Here is a 25,238-nt window from a genome sequence, read left to right on the forward strand (position 1 = left end):
GCAGTAAAAAAAAAGTTTGGTCTTAATTTGTTAGATATCCATATTTCGCGGTTTGTGGTTCTTAATTATTGATAGGCCTGCGGGCAAACTGGTTGGATATCCAAATTTCGCGGTTTGTGGCTCTTTGTAGCCCTGCGGGGCAATCTAGTTGGATATCCCTATTAAGCGGCGGTTGTCGGCGATCTTTCATGATTTGTGATTTTAATTTCCTTTTCAAGCCCTGCCCTCTATCGGGAGCTAATTTATAGTTTAAGCTTGTTGGATATCCATATTTACGTGGTGTGTGATTCTTTGTAGCCCTCTTGGGCAATCTAGTTGGATATCAAAATTTCGCGGTTTGTTGTTCTCAATATCAATATTCAGCGGCAGTTATTGGCGATCTTTCGCGGTTTGTGATTTTAATTTGTGATAATTTATAATATTTATTCCAAATATAATTTCAGTCTGAGCTGTGAACAGAGACACCGATAAATGTGTTTTAAATGACGAAGATTTCATGATAGTCAGGCATGGTGAAAGCCCGGGGGTGAAAGCATCTGGATGGTGAAAGTTGGCCCTAGGCCTAGGCCTAAATGTGAATAAAAATTCAAACATGTTTGTTTGATGAAAAAAATATAATATCACAATAGCAATGGATGTTCGAAATGGTGTTATTCTTGATTTATGACAATAAATTGGTTAATAAAATATTTGTAAAAAAAGTGGTGGGAAGTTTCGAACTTGAGCAAAAATTCATAAATGGATTAGAAGTCCATGGCCTTAACCGCTTCGCTACAGGGACGTCCCGATATAACGAGGTGTGAAAGTGGAGTATTTATTAATACGAATGTATGCTGTGGTCCGGAAAGAATAAAAGAATTGTGAAAAACTTGATTTGTTGGCAAATGGGATCCAGAATTTGTATGTAGGGTATCCAGGAAAATGCTAGGGTATATTTGAAAGGTAATCTGAAAAAGTAGTGCGACAGTGACAGCCATGTATGGCTGTAGCAGTGTCGAAAGATTGTGGATATCATTATGATTAGCTATGATTTGCCACTAATTTTGGCTATAAAATACCGCGTGAAATAAAGCAAGAATGTTTGTTTATTATCAAACAATCGGATTGACTGTAAGATTGGTGTAACTTTTTGAAATAATGAGTTATTAAAATGTGACACTTTGGACAATAAATAAGATTTAGCATGGTTTTAGATACATTTTGTACCCAGCGAAAAATATCATAGAACAATAGCGTTTTGTTCCGTGTAAATATAGTCTCGCGGTGCATCTGTTTATTCTTCTTTATCAGTCGTTTTTTTTTTTTAAACTTGCTGGTCATGCTACCGCTTGACTCTAATTGTTGTTTCGGAGGCTTCATTTGTTTCGGAGGCTTCAATTGTTAACGGAAAGTTTGTATTGGGTCCCATTTTCAAACGGTGATATATATCTCCACGATTTAAAAACATGTGACTTGAGAATCTACTTAGCTACATTTTGATAAATAGATTGGATGAGCTCTTTTTATTTATATTTGCACAAGCTTGCTGAACAGTTTGTTTCGGAGGCTTCAAAAAAGTTAACGGAAAAACGGCTCTTTGAAGTCAAGATTTTATAAAAATTTTAAAAGCTTGCAAATCGACTAATTTTTGTTACCCATTTCAAGTTAAGATAACAACTGTTATGAATCAAGAAGAAGTGAAGAAATAACCAAGAATTATGAACCAAAGCTACACCCACAAAGTTTGTTAACAATTGTTAACGGAAAATGAAGCCTCGAAGCGACAAATATCGAAGTCCGGTTCTCAAAAAAACAGGGCTGTTCACAATTAAATCTAAAAAGGCAGTGTTTACTGAACATATGACTGTACTTTCAGGATAAGAAAAATTATCCATGAACTAACTGAAGAAAACACAGGGTTTTACAAAAATGTAACTGTTTTTTATAGTTTTTCAAAATGGCAATATTAAGGAACATTTAAGCCTGCTAAAACTGAACGCAGTAACTCCCAAAGCTGATTATGCTACCCAAGGTAGCTGCTACCTAGATGACTTATATGGCCAAAAATCATGGAATTCTGTGGCTTTATTAGAACACTACGGCTTAAAATGATAAAAATCCAAAGTTACACCCTTTACCGTGAAAATGACCATATCAGATACTGAACCGCTTGTCTCGAGTCACAAATTTCAGCGTAGTAATTGGATCCTAAGCTTTGTAGGGGTGTGATTTTTGGGTAATTTTGTGTCCGGGTACCCGGCGCATTTTTCAGGCGGGTAACCGGGTACCCGAAATTGCAAAAAAAATTGAATTTGAATGCATTTTGATATCATTGATAGAGTATGTGACATGAATACAAAATAGGCCTGGCATTTTCGGGTAATTTCAGTACCCGTACCCGCCCGCAATTTTTGGTAGGCGGTAACCGGTACCAAATTGCAAAAAAAAAAAAAAAAAAAAAAAAATTTCGGTTTTGTAGTGTCTCTGGATCTCTAAATGCCAGGATCATTCATGGTTGACCTAAAAAAAAAAAAAAAAAATTCAAGATATTTTGTTATTTTTTATATGAAAATTGATAATTTGTACTCATGTCATAGTCTATTAATGATTTCAAAATGTATTGAATTTGAATGCATTTTGAAATCATTAATAGACTATGACATGAATACAAATGATCAATTTTCATATAAAAAATAACAAAATATCTTGAATTTTTTTTTTTTTTTTTTTTAGGTCAACCATGAATGATCCTAGCATTTAGGTCTAGGTCCAGGGACACTACAAAACCGAAAAATAAAAAACTTTTTTTTTTTTTTTTTTTAAATTTCGGGTACCCGGGGAGGGTATTTCATACCCGGGTAATGTAATCTTGGGCGGGTACCCGTTTACCCGACCGAAAATGCCAGCCTTAATACAAAATATCAATTTTCTTATTAAAAACACAAAACATCGTGCAAAATTCAATTCAATTTTTTTATTTTTTTAGGTCAACCATGAATGATCCTAGCATTTAGGTCTAGGTCCAGGGACACTACAAAACCGAAAAAATAAATAACTTAAAAAAATATATATTTTTTTTTTTAAATTCAATACCGGGCAGGGAATTTCCTGCCGGGTAATAGGATTCTTAGGCGGGACTCGAATTCGGGGACTCACTTACACCCTTAATCCCTTGGCCCAATAATATACATAACTTTTGTTACCGGTACCAGTGTTTGAGAAAAATGCAAAAATAGCCACAAATTTACCACAGGGGTGTAGTACCCCCTTATAAATAGAACAACATAACAGGGTGTCACAGAATTAATAAAAGTATGCCTTCAATGGGTACCTAAAGTACGGTACAAACTTTTATGCTTTATAACAAATTTCCTGTATTTACATTGTCATGATTGTTAACCTTGCATGTGCATGTGGTAACCCGGGGTGGGGCGCACTCAACTTTAGAAGTGACGGGTATGTGCCTACTGGCGTCGCGAAGTCCTATCGGGTACAAAGCGTTATAATTTTAACAAATGGGGTCATTGGGTACAAACAAAATAAAAAAGGGGGTCATTGGGTAACTAATGGTATAATATTTTGAAAAAAGGGGGTCATTGATTCAAAACAAGGGTCATCGGGTAGACAATTTTGAAAAAATGGAGTTTCTGCATAATTTTGAAAAAATTGAGCAAAATTTGAAGGTTTTGGCATTATTTTTTGGCATTTTGATGATGCTATTTAGAAAATCTAGAAAAAAGGGGGTCATTGGGTAGCCGCAACTAAAAAAAAAGAGGTCATCGGGTATGACTTTTAAAAAAGGGGTCATCAGGTATAGTCGACTTCAAAAGAGGTAGTTCCAGTAACTGTAACTCGTCATACCTAGATCCGTAGATGTCATTATGTTTATGATATTAAAGACTGAACTACAAATGAGGGCAGGGGCCTATTGACAGGCACATACTATCACTTCCAAAGTTGAGGGCCCCCAGGGTGGTAACAATTGACTGAATTTGCGACCCCACTTTTCCTCAATTTCAAGGACAAGTTTTACTCTAATTTTTGCAGACAATTTTGTCCATGTACGTTACCTCAAATTGACCTCTCTTTCCTCAATTTTGCGGTCAGTAACTCAACTTGAGTGACCCCACCGGGTATCAATTTTAAGTGACTTTTGCTCAATATAAACGGGGTATCAGACTAGCTGCGAATGAAATTCTAGCTCAGAGCTGCAAAAAATAATTTTACATTTATATTATTTACAAAAATGATCTCAAACTCGAAAGAGTCTGATTGGATAGATCTCCACACTATAGCATACCTTCACAGCATCAGCATGTGTAATTTTCTCAAAGGGAATATCATTGACCTGCATGATCTGATCGCCAGATTGCATTCCTTTCTCTTCAGCAAAACTACCCGATTCCACCATAGAAATAAAGATCCCTACTGAATGTTCCGCCCCTCCTCTGATACTAAATCCCAGTTCTCCACCAGGAGCTTGGGACTTTTCAACACAATTCTTGGAGGTCTTTTGTTGGTCAGCAGCCCAACTATTTCCAGTCGACTTTCTTACAGTTTTACCATGTGGTTCACCGTTCCTTGAGATAATTTGCTGTTGTTGTTGTTGTTGTGGGGGTGGTTTTTCAGGAGGACAAGGTGGAGGAGGTAATGGCGGTCGTGTTCTTGTTGGCATCGTATCATAGTAATGTTTTGTATTGCCATTTGTTTGATTTGCAGGTTTTCTGCTTGTACCATTTGACGTCGATCTGGCACTTACAGGTCTTTCTGTCCTACCACTGTTATACAATGGTTCAGCATATTGCCAGTACAAACCTTGGTCCGAACTGGGGACCACTTTTCCCAGCAAAACATACAATTGTTTTCTCTCCGGTAAATCTAAAATCGACCTTAAATTTTCCACTAAACTATACACATTTCTTTTGGAGTTGTATTCATTCAAAGCATGTACAAAATAAGCTCTGTCATTGTCGTCTAAAAGCTTGTTGAGAGCGTCGTGAAGTCGTCGGACGTTCGCCGACATTGTCCGTGATCCCGACATGTGTGAGTTACGGGATTGCGATCGGGCTGATCGCGGCGGTGGTACCGGGTCCTGTACCGACATGATTACGCCGCAGTTTCCGTGCAGTAAAACGGCATGAAAATCACCTTAAAATATATTCCAATAAGTCAAAATCATTGTACATATGGTTCCGACAGTTGTATATATCCATAGTATATAAATCCCGGATTTAGAATTCAAAAGATCACATGATTTTACTTCATTTCACCGTGCGTTCACATTGTACAGCAAGAAAATATGCACCTGTTACCCAGTTGTAAATAAATGGGAAAATTCCCGGCAATTCATACTTCCCCATCTGACGTACAGTTAACGCGATCGTTGATTCTGAAAACCAGCCAAAAAACCATTGCCAGATGACGGCTCGATTCTACCACCTGATTGGTCAATTACTAATCGCTATAAACATTGACAAGTGGATTTTTAGTGGCTGTTTTAAAGAAAATCATTCACTTTATTTTACACTTTTCATACCAGAGATGTTCTTTATAATCTAAAGATACAACATAGTCACCTTGGAAGCTCAGAACATGTTTAGTATAACCACATATTGCGCTTACATTTTCCCTATCAACGCATAATTTACCATAACATAATTGAGTTTAAGGTCAAAGGTTAAATTGATTATGATGGCGCTCAGCACATACACAAACCAATGACTTCAATCATTATTCTGTTCTGCTCATTCATTCAATTAATTCCATTGTATCTACTACGAACGTTGTCGTTGGCAAGTATTCAATTCGCGGTAACGAGGAGTTTGTTTAACACAAGGATCGTCAGCGGGGAAACATCGTGATTCTGAATGACGAAATAATTTGTTCATTGAATTTGTAAGTAAGCTTATAATTTAAATTTTTTTTTTTAATGTGTTAAATTAAAAACTCTTGAGTCTTGACATATGATACATGTATATCATGTTCTTGAGAATAGTTTCTATCATCAAATACCAAGTCTCAAGATCCGTCATCCATTTTGATTATAAAATGTACCGGTAGTACTTTGTTTATCTGTCGTGTATACATGCTTACTTTTAATTATCTGCTGTTATCTATCATATTGTTTGGTAAGTCAATATTTTGTTTTGATATAAAAACTGAAATGAATGATGACTCCTAGACCTGGTGTGACTGTCACTGCCATTTTAAAAATAGTACCGTAATAATAGCGAGTAAGTGCCAACATTCACAGCTAGCCTATGGACCACTATCGGTCGGCGAAGCCGTATATATATTTGAGCACTCTCCCATCGTTTTTATAGGGATGCTCATAAAATTTTGAAGTTCAATATTTTTAGCTGAAAGTTCTTTCATTTGAAAGAGAATTAAATTACCTAAACAATAAGGGGTCAATCATGTTTCTAGTGCATATACTTTTGAAGTTACAGACAAAATAGTGTCACCAAATTGTCCAAAATTTTGTGTGTGAAATTGTGACAGCAGGCACATGTACAATGTACACTACTGTATGTGACCCCAGATGACCTCCTATTCTTTACTGTAAGAAAGCTGTTTTGGATGGTCTTGATTTGCACACAAATTGCTTTTGCGCTTTAACGAGCGTCCACTTGGTGGAACATAGATTGCACTATGTGATAGCTTATGAATCCATTATTATGCCAGTACCAACATAAGTCAACATCACTTAGGTTTTGGTTGTCAGAATTAATTTTTAGTAATTTTTTCCATTGAGCCCCACAGTAAAGCCATTTTTGGACCGTACAGGCACATTCCACTCCCCTATGGACGAATAGCGCCACCTATAGTGTGTGATGTGAGCCTGACTACCATTGTATCTACTACGAACGTTGTCGTTGGCAAGTATTCAATTCGCGGTAACGAGGAGTTTGTTTAACACAAGGATCGTCAGCGGGGAAACATCGTGATTCTGAATGACGAAATAATTTGTTCATTGAATTTGTAAGTAAGCTTATAATTTAAATTTTTTTTAATGTGTTAAATTAAAACTCTTGAGTCTTGACATATGATACATGTATATCATGTTCTTGAGAATAGTTTCTATCATCAAATACCAAGTCTCAAGATCCGTCATCCATTTTGATTATAAAATGTACCGGTAGTACTTTGTTTATCTGTCGTGCATGCTTACTTTTAATTATCTGCTGTTATCTATCATATTGTTTGGTAAGTCAATATTTTGTTTTGATATAAAAACTGAAATGAATGATGACTCCTAGACCTGGTGTGACTGTCACTGCCATTTTAAAAATAGTACCGTAATAATAGCGAGTAAGTGCCAACATTCACAGCTAGCCTATGGACCACTATCGATTCGTGAAGCAGTATATATATTTGAGCACTCTCCCATCGTTTTTATAGGGATGCTCATAAAATTTTGAAGTTCAATATTTTTAGCTGAAAGTTCTTTCATTTGAAAGAGAATTAAATTACCTAAACAATAAGGGGTCAATCATGTTTCTAGTGCATATACTTTTGAAGTTACAGACAAAAATAGTGTCATCAAATTGCCCAAAATTTTGTGTGTGAAATTGTGACAGCAGGCACATGATGCACACTACTGTATGTGACCCCAGATGACCTCCTATTCTTTACTGTAATAAAAGCTATTTTGGATGGTCTTGATTTACACACAAATTGCTTTTGAGCTAAATCGAGTGTCAACTTGGTGGAACATGGATTGCACTATGTGATAGTTTATGAATCCAGTATCATGCCAGTACTTACCAACATAAGTCAACATCACTTATATTAGGTTTTGGTTGTCAAAATTAATTTTTAGTGATTTTCTCCATTGAGCCCCACAGTAAAGCCATTTTTGGACCGTACAGGCACATTCCACTTCCCTATGGACGAATAGCGCCACCTATAGTGTGTGATGTGAGCTAGGCTACCATCGTTATAGAATCGGTCACCGTCATCGGCCGTTACTTAGGGACCGTTCATAAATACTTTGGTGGGGGGGGCTGGGCACTTGGAAATTTTGAGTCAAACTTTTTGACCCCCTCCAGAGAACCTAAAACTTTTTTACCCCCTCTTTCGACATACAAAACTTTTTTGTCCCCCCCCCCTTTCCAAGAGGTTAAAAAACAGTCTGGGGAGGGGGCCTACTCCATTTGTGCAAATTATAGGCCTACATGTTTGTTCATACATTTATTTATAATAGCCTGTTTCCTAAAAACATGAAAATTGAAGATGTTTTTCACATGCTGTGACTTGTATGAAGTTTAATTTCAATTTATGCATTCTAATTTTTATAACCAATAATTCTTATTTATAACCAATAATTAAATAAATAAAATTTACACAAGAAAGGGAAATTGACAATGGCGTAGCTAGGGCTTGTATGTAGCACAGGGGTAAGGATAGGTGTCAATCACGATTCTTGAAATAATTATTGTGCCATGAGCATATAATTAAATATAATAAAGTTGAATATCGGTCTTAAGGGGGTACTACACCCCTGGCCAATTTTATGCCTATTTTTGCATTTTTCGCAAAAATTATAGCACATTGGTGACAAGTAAGATATGTATATTATACTAGGGCAAGGACTACGACTACTGTACTGAAAAGTCAGCAACTCAAAGCAAGTAATTATTGATTTATTGATCAAATATTGGTTTTCCCTCATTTTTGACTGTAACCCCACAACTGTTGAAGCTACATTGATACCGATGCCACCAATAAAACGAGAAGATTTGCCCCTTCATTTTGCATACCACTTTGTCCAATTTTTTTTTTTTTTTTTTTCACAAAATGCAAAAAAATGCAAAAAAAAATCAATGTGTGTAGTACCCCCTTAAATTGATCTTTCAAATGACTTTGTCCTGATATGCGCGCGAAGCGCGCGCAAATTTTGACTTTCATCGATTAGAGGGGCGCAGAATCGATGCTAAATTGGCCAATTCAGCGCCCCCTAAGAGTGGCTCCCAGGGCACATGCCCCCACCTGCCCCGCCCGTCTTTATGCCACTGAAAATTGAGAGCAACATCCGGGCACATACTCAAGATTTTTAATCGTAAGACTTGTTTATCAGGGGCGTAGCCAGCTTTCTTGGTCAGGGGGCAAAATATAAATTTCGTGGCAAAGACAAAAAAAAATGGTTGCATCATTTTGACCCGGTATTATCAGTGGGATACATACATATATACCCTTTTTTGTAGCGACTGTAGAATACATGTAAAGTCTTTGATATTCCAAAAAGGCTTTTATGGGATATCGGTAATGAGCAAAATATGTATTTTACACTATTTTTTGCCATAATCGGGGTAAAAAGAGGCTTTATTGGTACATATGTGCGCGTAGCGCGCAAAAAATTTGTATGCTCTTGTTCTTTTGGTATTTTCTTGTTTAAAACTTTTTTGACCCCCCTCCTTTAGTAATCAAAACTTTTTGGTCCCCCCTTTGTGCAACTCAAAACTTTTGTGTCCCCCACACTTTGCCCAGTCCCCCCCACCAAAGTATTTATGAACGGTCCCTTACACGCAACAACTTACCACACAGCATCCCGCAGTAGCCGGGGCACTGGGCAGTATAACATACAGTATATATGGCCCTGGGTGTTTACTGGCTTGAATCAAGACTTATATATTGTGGACGTCATTGTACTGCTTAATTCCATGCTACGTCACACGCACAGGTTGATTAATTAGAGGTTAATGACTGCGCATCAGTTGTTTTGAGGGTATTGTAAAATATAACATGTTTAGATATTTCACAATACCGTAAAAATAACTGGTGCAAAGTCATTAACCTCATTCATAACCGTCACTTTTCACTTTTTTTTTTACCGTAATTCAATTTACGTCACATTTTCTTCTTTTAATTTGAAAACAGAACACAATTTTAACTTTATCTGTCATTTTCCCTGTAAAAAAATCGAATAGCCCACTAAGGAAACACCGCTAGCGACCAATCACACTAGCACGCAAAGATCATGTGATGTCCAAATATGGCGGCCAGCGTCCGCGTAAATTGTTCGAAGGCATAACACATCACCTAACGCGGTCATTGTAGAGTGTAAGTTTTTAGCTACGTCACAAGATGTGGTCATTATACTTTTTCAATGACCTGCATTTGCGTCCGCATATTTCAAAGTTATCATCTGTGATTGGATCGCACTTGCTGCGTACGGTATATTTTAATGAGGATATCAATAACCTCCACGCAGGTGTGCGTACAGTGGCCACCAGGGTTCACAGTTTGCTCTCAAATAACCGGGTCCACTTTTTATATGCTGGACCCATTCAGATCCCATTTAGTTGAAATTTGTGGGTCCCAAGCTGATTTTTGTGGGTCCAAATTGAAATGCATCCGATGTACGGAAGGCGGAACACCCGGAAATGCCATCTTCACTCACTCAGTACTATACTGGCGCGCATCGAATTTGGCAACCAAAACCTATCCAAGTCGAGCCGAATTATTGGATAAAAGACAACTTACCACGATCCGCTACTATTCTCAATATAACTACAAATTTTACTACCAAATATTATTGCACTACTTTTTCATCTAAATTATTTCTTATTTTGCTATATTTGCTCAGTTGAAAATACATCTACCGCAAAAACGTGTTTTCGTAATTGTCACCAGGAAATGTACCACCGACTCACAGCATATTTTTTAACTTTTCATTCATAAATTACATACAATTACTAAAATCGCTGCTACATGATACACAGTGTAAGCTCACTCACGAGTCATCGCTATTTCATGCACAGATGTTTGATTAATTAGTGATACAAGGGGAACTGTAGAAGAGGTGGACTTTTCTTTGGATCATGCAAATATTACGTTACAATAATGTCGCCAATGCTATTTACCGTGTTTACAATATTTCTTGGATGGGATTTTTTTCGGTCCAAGCACAGCCTGCTGGACCCATTCAGGTTATGTAATCTTACTTTTTCCGGGTTCAGTGAGTACAAAAAGCGTCCTGGATGCGAAAACGCGAGAAACTGTGAACCCTGGTGGCCACGCTACGGGGAAAGGGGGCAATATTTTTCTTTGCCCCCCCATTTTTGAGGCAACCCCCAAAAAAAAATTACATAAATTTCCACTTTTTGCAGCAATTTTGGGCAAAATTTGTTTATTTTTCCCCCCTGAAATTCAGGCAGAAAAAATCCAGGTGCAATTTGCAAGGCTTCCGTTAGCCTTCAAAAACGTCCCACAAAATTTGTGTGCGTCCGTACATGTATTATATGTGTTGGGCAACAGGGAATACAATTTTACAAAGCCCCCGATTGCCGGTATTGCATCGCAGTTTGATACAAATATTTGACTAAACCTTTCAGATTCCTGATGAGATTTTAAAGATTTATGTAATAAACATCACTACATGTACACACCAAGATTACGTGTTGGGTTTTTCATGGAAAACAAGATCAATGCCTTTGAAACATCTTGCTACAGAGTCATGTTAAAAACATCAAGCATGTAGATCGTATTCCATCTACAATCTGTTCAACACCACTCCACTGGTGGTTGCCAGAGTCAAGGTTCATTTCATCAACTCAAATTCCTCTGCCATATACTGCATCTTGAAGATGACAAGCCTGTGAAAGAATATGCGCTTTATATTCTACCACATGGGAAGAGGAAACCGGGATGGCCGTGCACACTGTACTAACAGTACATGTGTATAATGTCCAGCACCTCCTGGGAGATACTGAAGGGATGCTGCAACCAAACAAAATTGTTTCACTTGCCCAAGATTGCAATAGTTAGAGAAAGCTCCGCAGCAGACTGATGATGATGGGTTTCATCATAATATTATTCATTAACTATCTCTCATTATTTTGTCTTTATTACACAATGATCATGATAACCAAAAATGTGAAATATAGGCTCTTCATTCTTCACAATAATGTTCAACCTGCACCTTCTGAGATTCTGTTGAGCTTGTTGAGATAATTGACAAAAACAGTCGATTGCTCCCATAGACTTGTACATAATATGGATATGTTTAAACCAATTTTGGAAGGGTTAAATTTATGGTTTGGGAATTTGAATTGGGGTATTTGAGATTTTCTGTAGATATCATGTTCCTAGACCCATGTGTGGTTAACGTGATTTTGACAATTTGAAAGTGTTAGTTATGCCTTTAATAGTTGGGTAATTTCTGCATTCTAGAGATGTTTTATCGTACTGTACACAATCTAAAATTATGACACATGACAGCTATTAGTTATTAGACATGTATTAGTCTGTCTCATCTGAAGTTGAGAGTAACACCATGTTTGATTTCACAGTTCAATAAAAGTTGTTTGTTACTGATATTCATGAGCCTTCTGTATTACTTTCTAATATTTGACTGACTATACAGGCTGAGTCAAAAAGAAGTAAACACATGTTTAATGGGCTGTAACTCGAGATCTGTAAGGAATCTGCTGAAAATAAAAATACCACTGGAAAGAGCAAATTCTACACGTCTAAATAAAAAAAAGAATTGTTGCAATTGCTCACAGCAAACTAAAGTTATACTCATTTGAATACAACCACCCATTTTTGTAGCTGCACACGGCTAATTGATTTTCATCCATTTCAATTTCGACGAATCAGCAAAGTGCTAACAGGATTTATTGTTGAAAAGACAACTTTTTCGTTTAATTAATATTCAACAAAGTCAATGACGGTACTATAGTTTGGAGGGATACCAATTCAAGTCTTTGCGAACGATTCGGCAGAAGCTTGATTGGGGAATGTTGGGTAAAGGATTGAGCTGATCTTTGGTCTTGCTGTAACGCATGTCTAAACTCTAGCAATGTTCACTTGTGATCTAGCAGTTCGTGGTCTGTCTGAAGCTTCCGGCTGCCTGTTCCTTAGTGTCCCATGCACATTGAGCTTATTCACATTCTTATATACTGCTCCCTTATATGGAATCCGATTAGCTGTAGGAAATTGGAGACGAAAAAGACGCTGAACTTCAGTCGGACTCTTAGTTTCATGATACTTCGTAGACAGAAACGTGCGCTCCCGTGCGATAAATTGTGATGTCATGTTGTCATTTGGCCTGTTTTATTATAATGTAGTGCAATGAGGTAAAATTCATATTGAAAAGAACCCTTAACATGTAGGAATTATTGATCGAAACCACACCTGCTACAGAACTTTTATTTGCATTTGAATATCGCGCCTTACCAATAAATATAATTTAGGTAGGCCCCTACTTGGGAAGTGATGAAACCGTGTGCAGCTACAAAAATGGGTGGTTGTATTCAAATGAGTATAACTTGAGTTTGCTGTGAGCAATTGTAACATTTTTTAAAAAATTTAGACATGTAGAATTTGCTCTTTCCAGTGGTATTTTCATTTTTAGCAGATTCCTTACAGCTCTCGAGTTACAGCCCCTCAAACATGAGTTTACTTCTTTTTGACTCAGCCTGTATGAGTTTTTGCCATTTTTGGTGGTTTAAACCAGGCAATTGCCACTCTGCCGGCAAAACTTGAAACCTAAGATAAGGAATTTTAGGATTTGGAGAGAAATTTTGCTTCCCTTATAATCATAATGATGGGAAATTTTGCTATGAAGTGAAATATATATCAAATTGTGTTCATGTGCTGCTCTGTGGATACAGTGTGTGATGTGTTCATGTGGAGGAAGTTTGCGGTACTTTTTTATGCAAAATTTTGCTATCTTTGACATGAAATATTATTTCGCTGATCTTCCCAGGATGGAAAGTCCTGAACATTTTTTGTAACAGTCCTCATGTTAATTTTAAAGCTGTCCGACCAGCAATTTCCCTGTGCAGGTTCCAATATCTAATATATGTGGTATTTGTCAACATGAAAAATGAAGGGGGTTATTTTTTGCTTTTGTCTTGAGTTGGTGTCTTCCCACTATGTTGATGGTTCACTTTGTTTTAGGTTTGCTATTGTTAAAATGCAAAAATGATAAAGTTCACTGCATGTCAAATATGAAATAAGGTTAGCTACAGTTAGGGCTAGGTTTAGGGTTATGGTTAGGACTAGAGTTAGATTGGGCATAGATGTAGTGAATCAGTGAATCTTATTTCCATTTTCGATATAAAGCAAACTTTATTTTTGACAAACTTGAACCTCCAACATAGCAGGCTGTAATCAATAGACCAAAACAGTTGAATAAATAATGGTTTAGTTGAAAACTCACCCCCCCCCCATGGAAGGCATGACCTTTTTATTCTGGTAACCCCATTTGAATTTCACACATTGAAAAGTATAGGATCATGTCTTCTATCTGAGGGTGTATGGATCTCTGGAATAGAGGTTATCCACTTTACTCATGCATGACTTCTTACAAAAGGCGCTGATTCCCGTAGTATTCCTCATTCAACCCAATTCAATGCAAGACCTTCAGTTACCTGCATAACTTTGGCGGGCTATTTTAAAGTAGTCATGGTTGCACATGCAGGTACTTCTTCTGAAAGTCCTAAACAAGGTATATAGCAGTCACTGATAGGATATATGTGATGCGATCAAGCAAAATGAGTCTGATGTCGATCAAAATCAAAATCCAGTTTTCAATCCCATTTTATGAGCCACTCTCATCAGAGCTTCATTTTGCTGAAAACCCCAACATAAGTCTACGGTTCCAGAGATATGGCCATTTTAGTGTTGCACAGAACAATAAAATAGAAAGGAAGTTGAATACTATTATTGATTATATCTCAAAATCAATATTCCCGACATCCGACTCATTTTGCTTGATCGCATCACATATGTAACTTAATATAGAACACGGATAACCTCTATAGTTCATTCAGCACTGATGGAGCATAGATTTGCGTGTATCAGCTGTCATGGCAACTAGAAAGTACACTGGTATCAATGGTATTTAAAAATAATCAATTAAATTTATTTTATATGATGCATTTGTTTCAAATAGCTGCTTATAGGGCTGATGCTGTATTCATGTGCACAATTTATTTCAGATTTTCATATTTTGAGCAATGAATCAACTTCTGTTTTAAATTAAATTTGTAATAATTGATGTTTGTAAAAGTTTGTTGTCAAAATTCACTTTTTTGGCTTTATAGTTTCTGGTATGATTGTTTAAATAGCAAGCTTGTTTTCAATATCCAGCAAATGCAATAATGATCCAAAAGACCTTGCAATTATTATACACACTTATGGAGGAATTGGTTCAGTAGGGGAGATTGGGGTTAGTTGAAACATTTTTCACAAAATCGTCTTTTTAACGCAAACCGATTACTTTCAAGAAACACTAACCATATCAGTATAAACATATACATACATGCTACAAATACAGCCTTAAATTTTATTGGACCTGCTTATGATTATTCATATAATCCAATTTGAAAATTTGAGGGGTAAAAAGTGTTTCAACTAACCCCACCCCTGGGGTAAGTTGAAACATAGGGTGGGGTTAGTTGAAACATGGCTTGTAAAAATTTCAAAATAATTATTATTGTGTTGTTAGGGTTATACTTCCCTTGAAGGCACCCTTTAACATACAATCAGTGTGAAAAAATGAATAAATAAATATGTGGGAGCGCAGGTCAAAACTTTGGACACAAGGTGACGAGTGTCACCATGGACAAAAATATGAGAAGCCTAAAATATTATAAAATGTACTTTCTGTGTGCACTTTTTGCTTGTATTATTGCTTTTTAACCATATTAAAGCAATATTGAAGAAATGGTGAACATGTTACAAATTTTTAAAAAGTCAAATTTTTAACCATATTTTTCTATGCGATTTTCACGTTTCAACTAACCCCACCTCAAAAGTTTCAACTAACCCCGATGCCTATTTTTACATTTCAAAGTTCATTACACAAAATAAGAAATACAATAAAACTTTTATTTAACATTATTCTGGGACTTACTACTAGTGCTTAAAAAACTAAAAAAATAATCCCCTGAATCTTCAAACAACATGGAGATAACGCATCTTTTCTGAGGGGTATAAAATTAGTCAGCAAGTCAAAAACAGATATTCCTTTCCCAAGCCAACACTGGTGGGGCATCAGTGCTGTTGCTAATTTGGTGGATGACCCTTACTAATACCTATTACTAGGTGCCAACATTTTACCAAATTAATTTTTTGTGTCAGAAAAAATACAATGTTTCAACTTACCCAGTGTTCCAACTAACCCCAATCTCCCCTACACAATACAAATGAACAAAATATTGATCATTTTGAATAATTGCCAGCAAAGCTACAATGAAAACAAATATTTATATTTCAATAGATTTAGGTATTGATTTTGTATGGATGTGACTTTTGTATCAAGGCAAAACACTTTTTATTTCATTTGATGGGGTGCGTGCAGTTGATTTGGGAGTGATTTTCAAATTGGAAGAAATGGATGGATGTGACACATTGTGAGAGTGGAACTATGATCCTCCATAAGGAGATAATGGATTTGGTCAGAAGATCAACTGATGGTAGGTCTTTGCAAATGTGGAATGTATACTGGGAACCAGGTCTTTAGGTAGAGCATCAGAACATGTGAAAGGGTGAATTCACTATATAAATACAAATACATGTAAAGCAGTATAGAGTTTAGACCTACAGTTTTTAAACAATATGTCCAAACATTGCAATATTATTATGCACAATAAATCCAATGGTAATCACTCAATGCACATTGCTGTACAAACATTGTAGTCACTGATTTTATCTTGCATAGAAAACCAACCATTTTAAATAAACAATAGAAGACTCGGTACACCGGTCGATCTTACCGTTTCCGATGTTGATTAAGATACTTCTTGCATCGATCCCGAGATGCGGAAAAACCAATAGTAATTTTGTCCCACATAAATGAATAAATAACAAAAACCCCGATCCCCGGTGGACTCACCCAAAAGGTGACGTCACACCATATGATCGTCCTTATCCTCCTTGGTCTCCGACTGACACAGACGTGCCTATCGATTGTTCATAGCACTGTGTATCAATTTCTCGACCAAAGGCGAGATATACGGTTGTAGTTTCACACCTTAGGCAAAACCAAACCGGTATTGTTCGGCTGAGGATAGTTTTGACGGCATTTTCTGGCGAAAAAGTGACAAAAAGCGATCCAAAACTTAGCTACATATCGTGCCTCCGTTTGTATACGGGACACACGAGCAATTCAAAATGGCCGCTCGTTGACGCCATTCATTTTGTTTCCCACGTAAAACAACCATTGCAGCCTGTAAGTTACAATAGATGTTTGTACATACACATTGTATTTCATGTACGGTAGGTTATTGTTGCTATGTTAGGGTGATTACTCTATCGTTATGTCTTCATTACCGTCCGATAAGACGAGTTAATCAGATATTCATACGGTGGGGATTGGTAGGGACCCGTCTGACATTTTAGTAATAAAGTTAGCCAGTCCTTACTTTACCACTAACGTTAGCGACCAGCCTCCGTGCTCAGGTTTGCTTACTGGGCTTGAGTCGCGTGTTGGGGGGTAGTGCCCCTCCCTTTTCTCCTCGCTTCGCCTCGGCCCTGTCGGGCTTGCCCTTCCCTGGTGACGGAGCGGGACCCACACCCGCTCTGTTTCACCCACAGGAGTGCTCACGATCTTCTAGATGTCTTTCTTTTTGCTTAGGACTCTCCGAGTTCCAGCTTGACGATTGGGATAGGCTCCATCATCGCCATAAGACGAAGAAGAAATCTACCAAGGGCACTGGTAAGGTCGACACGGTGGATTCTGCTGTGACAGCCCCTATGGGTCATGGCAGGTCTGCTTAAGGGGCTCCGGTCCCCGGACAAGCAGGCGGTTCCTTCGGGACTGCTAAGCGCGTCCAAAGGCTCAGCAGCCAGCGAAAGCACTGACTATACGTCGGAGCAAAGTAGCAGGCAGCAGAGCGGTAATCCACCAGCGAAAACCCTAGCGGGTTTTGCAGCAGGAGGATACCAGTCGACACGGTAGATTCTGCTGTGACAGCCCCTATGGGTCATGGCAGGTCTGCTTAAGGGGCTCCGGTCCCCGGACAAGCAGGCGGTTCCTTCGGGACTGCTAAGCGCGTCCAAAGGCTCAGCAGCCAGCGAAAGCACTGACTATACGTCGGAGCAAAGTAGCAGGCAGCAGAGCGGTAACCACCAGCGAAAACCCTAGCGGGTTTTGTAGCAGGAGGATACCAGTCCTCTAGCCAAAAATCCTCACGGGTTTTTAGCAGGAGGACACCCGCCTGTTGCAGGCATATCTCCGGGCTCAAACAGCCACAGTAGTAGCCAGCGACGGGCAGCATGCAAGGGTACCCGGGCTTGTTGGGTTGAACCCTAGCATGCATGGGTTCAGCAGAGACGATACCGCGGCTAACGCTGTGGGTGTAGTCTTAGCAGAACCAACTGGGGTGTCACAAGGCAGCGTTCCATGGCGGGACCGCCGAGTGATACCCTGGGCCCTAGAATAGCTGCTGGCTGTCCACAGGGACTGGCTGGCGATTATTCAGGGGTTGGGCTCGCAGTCTCTCACGGGACAGCGACCCAGGTGCATTCGGTGGCAGCTACAAAGACGAGCTACGGCTTGACTTCAGTGGTAGCCGCTATGCACCCGCCCATAGCTGCCGTGAGTGGTCCGCCACACACAGCGACCTTGGGCGAAGCTCTAGAGGGTACAGTAAGTAGCTTGAACAGCCTAGCTGATCAACAACTCACTTATGTCCTCGAGAGCCAGCGGAGCGTGGGTGATCCATTACCGTCAATGGGTCAATTACCCTCTCTTGATCGATCACTGTCAAATCAACAGGGCGTAGCTCCATTGATTGACGCTGCCTATTCAGGTGGCGGGGTGATTGATCGGGGGTATCCACGCTCAGCTCCCCGTGGTACTAGGCAAGCTCCCTCTAGCCAAGGGACAGCCGGTATAGCGGGTACCCATACACACGGCTTGATCCCTTGCGGGGAACGCAGTGAGGCATGGGTACAGTGGTACACAGCCGGGAGCCCTCACGGGCACCTACGCTGGAACCACGCATACAGCGGTACACAGCCGGGAACCCTCACGGGTACCCATGCTAGTACCGCGCCGATACCACGCCAGCACACAGCTTGATCCCCCAAACAGGGAACGCAGTGTGGCGAGGGTACAGCGGTCCACAGTTGGGAACACTCAAGGGTACCCACGCTGATACCGCACCGGTACCGCAGCACCGCGATTAGTCGCCACAGTCTCTGTGGCAACAAGGGGGGGAGGCGGTGCTGGTACTGCAGTACCATGGGGTTACCCTGGTGGCGGATCTTTTCAGGGTCAGCTGCCGGCTGGGTATGCCCGTGGTACCCGCCGCAGGGTGTTTCTTCCACGGCCTAGCACCGTGGCAAGTGTCGCCTAGCGATGGCCACGCAGTACCAACATCAGCTGTTGACCAGGCCAGCCGGCATGGGGCTAACCCAGATCTTGATCAGGGTAGGCCCCGTGCTGCTAGCGCTAGGACGACGGCTGCGAGAGCATGCGGACCCAGTGGTGCCATGGCGGATACCTCAGGGTCTTGCGGGAGTACTCCCTCTTCTGCTGGCTGGTAGTCGGCGAGCCACACAGTGGTTATGCCTTCTTACCCGCTTTCAGATGCCCGTCCTCAGTTACCGTCATCATCGGAGCATGATACGGATACTGTGGGCGAGGGAAAGGAGTCGGAAGCTGAGTCCGGTAGTGACATCACTACAATCTCCTTCCCCCGCTGCCCCGCGAGGGGAGCAACAGCACTGATCTTCCCCGGACACCCCCGAAGGGGGAGTCCATGGAGGAGGACCAGGGATCCTTTCAGTAGGATGCTCAGCTGCTGCTTCCTCACAGGGGACGCCTGCACTCTCATTCCCGGCAAACCTCACGGGTAGATATCGTGGGGCTGTCGAGCTCAGTAGAGCTATGACGCCGCGTGCTTGCACGCTTCCTCTGCGTGTAACGCGGAGGACCACGGGACCTACCTGAGGGGATCCGAGAGGGACCCAGATGTCGTCAAGCGTATCACGCTCAGACGACATCTGAGCTCTTCCGCGAGGGGAGCCTATTAGCGGTGCTAACAGCTAGCCTCAACGAGAGCTCCATGGGCCTAGCCCATAGGGTGTCCACTCAGCGCCGGGGGGGGGCCTGCCACTCCAATCGCTCAACGCGATGGAAAGGCAGGGTCCTTTTCTCTTTGGATGCTTCTGCGCTACGGTGGAGGACCGTGCAAAGAAGCTACCAACGGAGCACTCTGAAGAAGTCGGAAACTGCCCTTACCATGGGTAGGAGCTCCGACTTCAGCAGGCCGTGCACCACCAACAGTACCCGAGCCCACTACCTCTGTAGCACCCATTTCTGGGAGGCGCAAGGGTAGCACAGGAACAGCTGGCAAGCCCGAAGAAGAGCAAGCGCTCTTCCAAGGGAAGCTAGGCAGAGCATTCCTGGGGGCTCAGCGGTTTTTCCACTGGGGATCTCCCAGTGGACGACCGCTTATGGCTTTCACCCAGAGGTGGGAAACCATCTCTTTGAGTGCCTGGGTATGGTCAGTGGTGGTGGGGGTTACAGACTGGCAACCCAGTCTCCCCACATTCGTCTGCACATTTCCGAGGTCCACAGTAGTGCCGTCAGACGGCCCCCAGCGTCGGGCACTACTGACAGGGATCACACAGCTTCTCACGAAGCGGGCGATTGTCCCGGTCTACCCCCGTTCTACGGGTGATCTTGGAGCCATTGGCTCCAAGGAATACCAAGCGACGGGAGCCCCATCCGGAACCGCAGGCTGTTGAACACGTTCTTCAGGCCCAAGAGGTTCAGAATGGGGACTCTCGCCGCGGTGCTAGCCTGCCCCATCAGGGGCATGGGAACAGCATCGCTAGATCTCTCGGACGCCTATCTGCATATGCCAATCGCCTCTCAAGATCGGAGGCATCTGCGCTTCTAGGTACAGGATCAAAATTACCAGTTTTGATACCGCCATCCGCCTGTCCATCTCTCCCAGGGTGTTTAACACTCTTGGTCAGAGCGGTGGCAGCGTACCTGAAGCACAGGGGTGTCAACATCAGTTGCTACCTGGACCTTGGCTCATATACGGACGCACTCCACTGAAGACTACGGGTCTCACGGGGTTGATAGTCCGTAGGGTGCGGGACCCTGGATTTTTGATCAGCTCAAAAAGTCCAGCGTGGTCCCGACGCAGACACCACTATTTGTAGGGGCCCAGATCACCCTCACGGAGGGGTTCGCGGTGCTCTCACCAGAGCATGTGACGAACATGGTGCGGTGTGCCTGACTCTTGGCCGAGTCTCGGGCAAAACCCGCTGTGGCATGGATGAAGGTGGTAGGCCTAATGGCCAGTATGGTAGACCTCGTACTGTACTGCCGTTTCTACGTTAGGCTTACCCAACTACACCTTCTAGCCTGCTTGCAGGCCCAGTCGTCACCCAATATCCCTCGCGGTTCCGTTGGCGGAGATCGCGCGAGAGGAACTCTGGTGGTGGACCCATCAGCCCAATTTGACCCAGGGTGTCAGGTTTCCTGCACCCCGGTATGTCACGTAGTGACGCACCATAGCGCAAAACGGGCTGGGGGTCCACATCCACAGAGACTCCGTCTCGGGCCTATGGGGGCCATAGAGACAGAGTTTCACATCAACCTCCCTCGCTCACGAGGAGGTGATCGTGGAATCACATACCGTTGTCCTGACGGATAACACAACCGTGGTAGCCTACCCCAACAGACAAGGGGACTCCGGGCCACCACGATTGAGCCTGCATGCACGACACCTGATAGGGTGGTGCAAGTTCAGGCAGAGTACGATGAGAGCGATACACATCGCGGGCGTCACCAGCATCCTCGCGCACAATCTGTCACGAGGAAGGGTGTCGGGACCAGCAGAATGGTCCCTTGCTCCGCAGGTCGCTCAGACGATCTTCAAGGGGATGTACCACCCCTCGAAAGATCTGTTCGCATCTCATCGCAATCATCCACTGCCGGTGTACTGCTCAAGGGTCGCGGACCCCAAGCATTCACCGTGGACGCTCTGTCCATAGACTGGGGAGGATGACAGCTTATGCAGTCCCTCCGATCTCACTACTCATGAGGGTGGTGACCAAGATCGGGTGGGAAGACTGCATTGTCATTCTGCTAGCGGCAAGGCCGCTGGCACTCCCCGAGGTACCAGATCTACTCCGGATGCCCGGAGCGGAGGTACCCAGTCTATCACTAGAGCACCTGCAGTTAGCTGCATGGCCCTTACCAGGGAACGCGCAGCGAGGGATACTTTTCATCAGAAGCTGTTTTTCTCATCGCCGGGGCTAGACGGAAGTCTACCCTCCGTACGTATAGCCAGAGTCTGGCTCCATACTACGCTTGGTGCTATGAGACAAATAGCTCTCCCGCTAGAGCCTCTGTGCTGCTAGTTCCGGAGTTTCTGACAGAAAAGTTCCAAGCAAGACTTCAGCAGGCCACTGGGGCCAGCTATAAGTCAGCTGTCCTCTCCATTCACCGAGGTTTCGAGACGGGTTGACTATCATAACCGATGGTTACCTTATTAGTCTACGCCTCGACGGTATGTTCAACGAGTGTCTACCAAAAAGGAAAGTGATCCTCCTAAGGGATCCCAACACAGTCTTAGATTACTTTAAGGGTCACCCTTTTGACCTTCCGCCAAAAGCGGCGCTTAAATACGTAACTCTCAAGATGGCTTTCCGGTTTGGCGTTGGCTTCGGACGGCGGTGCTGAGTTGCACACGGTCTCGAGGTTAGCTTCCGTGTTCACAAACACTGGAGCGACACTGTTTCGGCGCTCTGTTCTCGTGACTACGAACGGGCGCGGTGCATACCGACATTCGCCCTCTCCAATCCCCAGGGTTGGGCAAGGTTCGCTGAAGCCAAAGATAGGCTGGGGTGTCCGATAAGGCGCTGCAGCACTATTTCTTCCGAACACAAGCCTTGCGAGGACTCACGACCGCCGCTGTCGCAATGGCTGGTCCAGGTGTTGGTGGGGTCCGGGGATCGCGAAGGTTTCGGTCCCACGACCCACTCGACACGAGCTATCTCATCATCTTGGGTATACCGTTCGGTTGTCCCTTGAGGAGATCTAGCAGGCGGTGTCCCGAAGCCACCTTCGCCCTTCTCTACGATACTTCCGCTTACGTTAGTAATCAGAGACGGGCGGGAGGTTTACCGGGACATTGTTCGGGCGATCATAATACGGTGGTGTACGGGTACCAGGTTTTCAGACTATACAGAATACTCAGCATGGTAAGAACCAGTGTCGCTATTCTTAACCACCAAACTTATTAAGTAAGGAGGTTTATGTCTGTGATCGCGTGGTCTTCTTTGTTGCCCGGCCGTTGGGGGAAAATATTTCTGACCTCGCGAAAACCATCGTTACCCGCTCCCGATCCCTGATCAGATGCTGACCAATCTTGTACCTCCATCCGTCGGTTACTTGCTAGATCGATCTTTCAGATGTTGATGCAAGAAGTATCTTAATCAACATCGGAACGGTAAGATCGACCGGTGTACTGAGTCTAGTCCCAAACAAAAATGTTTGGTAGACTCATAACCGGTGCGATCTTACCTTTCGATGTTGATTATCCCGACCCCGCCACCCCTACAAGTTTGGTCCGAGTAGGGGATCCCAAGTCGGATAAGGGATTTATCATATGGTGTGACGTCACCTTTGGGTGAGTCCACCGGGGATCGGGTTTTTTGTTATTTATTCATTTATGTGGGACAAAATGACTATTGGTTTTCCGCATCTCGGGATCGATGCAAGAAGTATCTTAATCAACATCGGAAAGGTAAGATCGCACCGGTTATGAGTCTACCAAACATTTTGTTTGGGACTAATGTCAGTATTCTTTTGTCACAGTACATTACTTATGCTTGACATAAGACTTGACTCACTCCAGGCACACAATGAAAGTAGCCTTTGACCATATGTTTTGTGTGAAGTAAAATATAGAAAATCTGGATGTAAATGGGTAAGGGCAAATTTTTCATACCAAGTGCTGGAAACCTCTGGTTGCATAATGCTTATCAATGTTTTTTGCAGATTAATTTGTTCAGCAAAGATATTGTCAAATTTGAATTACATTCTGGTGTAGCAGAATTTAATTCAACACATTGGCCTATGGAACAGTGTTTTATGCACATAATCATGTATAGCTCACAAGCGCAAAATTGGAATCAACTGTAATTTTGGCAATTTAAGCGTTTTTCGTGGATATCCACGGAAAAATGTCAAAGGATGCTAGGATCACAAAATACTCCTTTGGTAAGGCCTACGTAATATAAAGTTACGAGGATCATCAGTCTCGACCAATTAATTTCCTATTTTTAGTGTTTGGTGAATTAAAGGAGTAGTTTGTGATCCTAGCATCCTCTTTTTATGTTATTTTTCAGTAGATATCCACCAAAAAAGCTTATTCCCAATATGTCAGTTGATTCCAATTTTGCGTTGCTACTTAAGGGCTGGGGTATGAGCGTTTGGACAGTATTTATTGTGGGACATTAGAGCACATCAGACATATCGAATTGCATTCTGAATACTGAAGAATGTCATTCTGATATCAAATAATTTTGATTTTTTGAAATTAGCAATTTAATACACATTTTATGGCAAATCATTAAAAATTGATATTTTTGATATTTAAGAGTACTTGAAGTAAACTTTGTAAATCTGATGATTTATACTTAAAGTGTATGTAGGTGGGATGAAAAACCGACGATCAATTGAAAATTTTGACCTTTTCAGTATTGAAGATATGGATTTTTTTCCCAAAACACCAAAAAAAAAATTAGGTCTTTTTAGGAAAAAAATCCATATCTTCAATATGAAAGATCAAAATTTTCAATTGACCGTCGGCTTTTTCTCCCTGCTACATACACTTTAAGAATATGTCATTAGATTTATATAATTTACTTCGAGGACTGTTATATATCCAAAATTTGAAAAATATCAAATTTTATAATTTGTCATAAAATTTATTATATTTTGATTTTCAAAAATGAAAATTATTTGATATCAGAAAGACATGCTCAGTATTCAGAATGCAATTCGATAGGTTTGAGGTGCTCTCATGTCCCACAAAAAATACTGTCGAAACGCAATAAACGCTCATTTTAGATCCCTTAAATGCATGATTATGAGTATTACATTGCTCCATGTAGACAATGTGTTGTAATTTTGTTCTGGTGTACCAAATTAATAATAATAAATTGCTAAACAAATTAATCTGCAAGAACTTTGATATAGCCAGAGGTTTCCAGTGGTATAAAAATCTCAACTTTTTGGTGAAAAGTGGGGGGATGATGTTGTGGATCAC

The 25,238-nt window shown here is 41.5% G+C and overlaps 2 protein-coding genes across 2 annotated transcripts in view; one reads left to right on the forward strand and one right to left on the reverse strand.

The window, feature by feature from the left end:
- The window catches only part of LOC140139770 (whirlin-like), a 43,477-nt gene extending 38,165 nt beyond the window's left edge, over positions 1–5,312 (reverse strand). The window contains exon 1 of the mRNA XM_072161477.1: positions 4,280–5,312. Coding sequence (XP_072017578.1) covers positions 4,280–5,083 — 804 coding nt within the window. The 5' untranslated portion in view covers positions 5,084–5,312. The remainder of the gene's footprint in view (positions 1–4,279) is intronic.
- Positions 5,313–6,833: 1,521 nt separating this feature from the next.
- The window catches only part of LOC140139692 (uncharacterized), a 74,366-nt gene continuing 55,961 nt past the window's right edge, over positions 6,834–25,238 (forward strand). The window contains exon 1 of the mRNA XM_072161394.1: positions 6,834–6,960. The gene's annotated coding sequence lies outside the window, so the exon portion shown is untranslated. The remainder of the gene's footprint in view (positions 6,961–25,238) is intronic.

Source organism: Amphiura filiformis, chromosome 18, assembly GCF_039555335.1.
Source record: "Amphiura filiformis chromosome 18, Afil_fr2py, whole genome shotgun sequence".
Classification (NCBI taxonomy): Eukaryota; Metazoa; Echinodermata; class Ophiuroidea; order Amphilepidida; family Amphiuridae; genus Amphiura; species Amphiura filiformis.